Source organism: Myotis davidii, unplaced genomic scaffold, assembly GCF_000327345.1.
Source record: "Myotis davidii unplaced genomic scaffold, ASM32734v1 scaffold274, whole genome shotgun sequence".
Classification (NCBI taxonomy): Eukaryota; Metazoa; Chordata; class Mammalia; order Chiroptera; family Vespertilionidae; genus Myotis; species Myotis davidii.
In genome coordinates, this window is record NW_006285613.1 from 1,962,032 (window position 1) to 1,963,195 (window position 1,164).

Consider the following 1,164-nt stretch of genomic DNA (forward strand, 5'->3'; position numbering starts at 1 on the left):
TCGTCCTGCACCCCGGGGCTGGCGGACCCGTCAGGCGTCTCCTCGGGGCTGGCGGACCCCGTTTCACTCTTGGCTTTGGTCCCCCCCCTCTTGCCTGGCTCCTCCGCAGAATGGTCCCTGGAGCACTGGGCGTCGGGGGAGCAGGACATGATCCTCACGACCTGCTTCTTCAACAGGCGCTTCACCTGCGAGGCAGAGCAGGAGGAGCTGTAGCCAGCCTGGCGTGCCCTGCCCCGCAGAGTGGGACGCCCCGGCAGGCTGACCCCAGGCAGCATGGTCAGGGGAATGACAGCGACGTACTCCTACGTGGCCTGCAAAGGTCACCAGGACTGCCCCCCAGGACCTGAAGCACAGGCCGTCCTGCCGGGCTGTGGAAACAGCTCAAGGCCAGTTCCTCAATGCCCACCAGCCCGGCCTGCGGACATACCTTCTTGGCCATCGAGCCCTCCCCCTGGGCGCAGCGCTGCTCTGGGCATTCACAGGTGATCTTGGCCAGCTCGACCTTGGCCGGGAAGACAAACAGGCAGCGCTCCCCCAGCTGCCGCTGCGCATGGTCAAAGCACCCAAGACGCTTCACCCTGGGGGGAGAGGCGGGGCTGGGCCAACAGCTCTCGGCCCCCACCTGCACTGTGGCCCGGAGACTCGCTCAGGGCCCGCCCCAGGGTTTGTGAGGGGGAGGCACGCTGGAGCCGCTCACCTGCCCAGGTTCTCCTGGGTGATGACAGAGGGTGGGGGGCTGACGCTGTCCGTGCCCCCTGGACAGAAGCTCTTGGTAATCCATGTGACTTTCAGTTCCACAACCTGCACCTGAGCGGTGAGCGAGCAGGGCCGTAGGCAGCAGGCTCTGACACTCTCCCTTTAAGCAGCTGCCAGAGCCCACCTGACCTCCAGGGCAGGAGTCGGGCTTCAGTGTTCACCAGTACGACACCCAGAGCAGGCCCCACCTGTGACTAAGGCCCCACCCTGGGATCCCGGTCACCTCCTCACCTCTTCAGGGCCCAGTGGACCTGCCACTCCCCACTCCCCGCCTTGCTCAGCCTGGGTTCCCCTATCCTCCAAGCCCCTTCAGAGAGCAGGGTCCCGAGGCCAGCAGGCTCAGCGCTCAGAGCAGGCAAGGACGGGGCGGGCTGCTCAGCCCCAGGTCCCCCCCACCTCCCCGCCGGC

At 66.9% G+C, this 1,164-nt stretch overlaps 1 protein-coding gene across 1 annotated transcript in view; it reads right to left on the bottom strand.

Moving 5' to 3' along the window:
- The window catches only part of UBE2O (ubiquitin conjugating enzyme E2O), a 17,793-nt gene that overhangs the window by 7,562 nt on the left and 9,067 nt on the right, over positions 1–1,164 (bottom strand). The window contains exons 7-9 of the mRNA XM_015559215.1: positions 698–809; positions 428–578; positions 2–185 (exon numbers count right to left, since the gene is read on the bottom strand). Of these exons, the coding sequence (XP_015414701.1) occupies positions 2–185; positions 428–578; positions 698–809 (447 nt within the window). The remainder of the gene's footprint in view (position 1; positions 186–427; positions 579–697; positions 810–1,164) is intronic.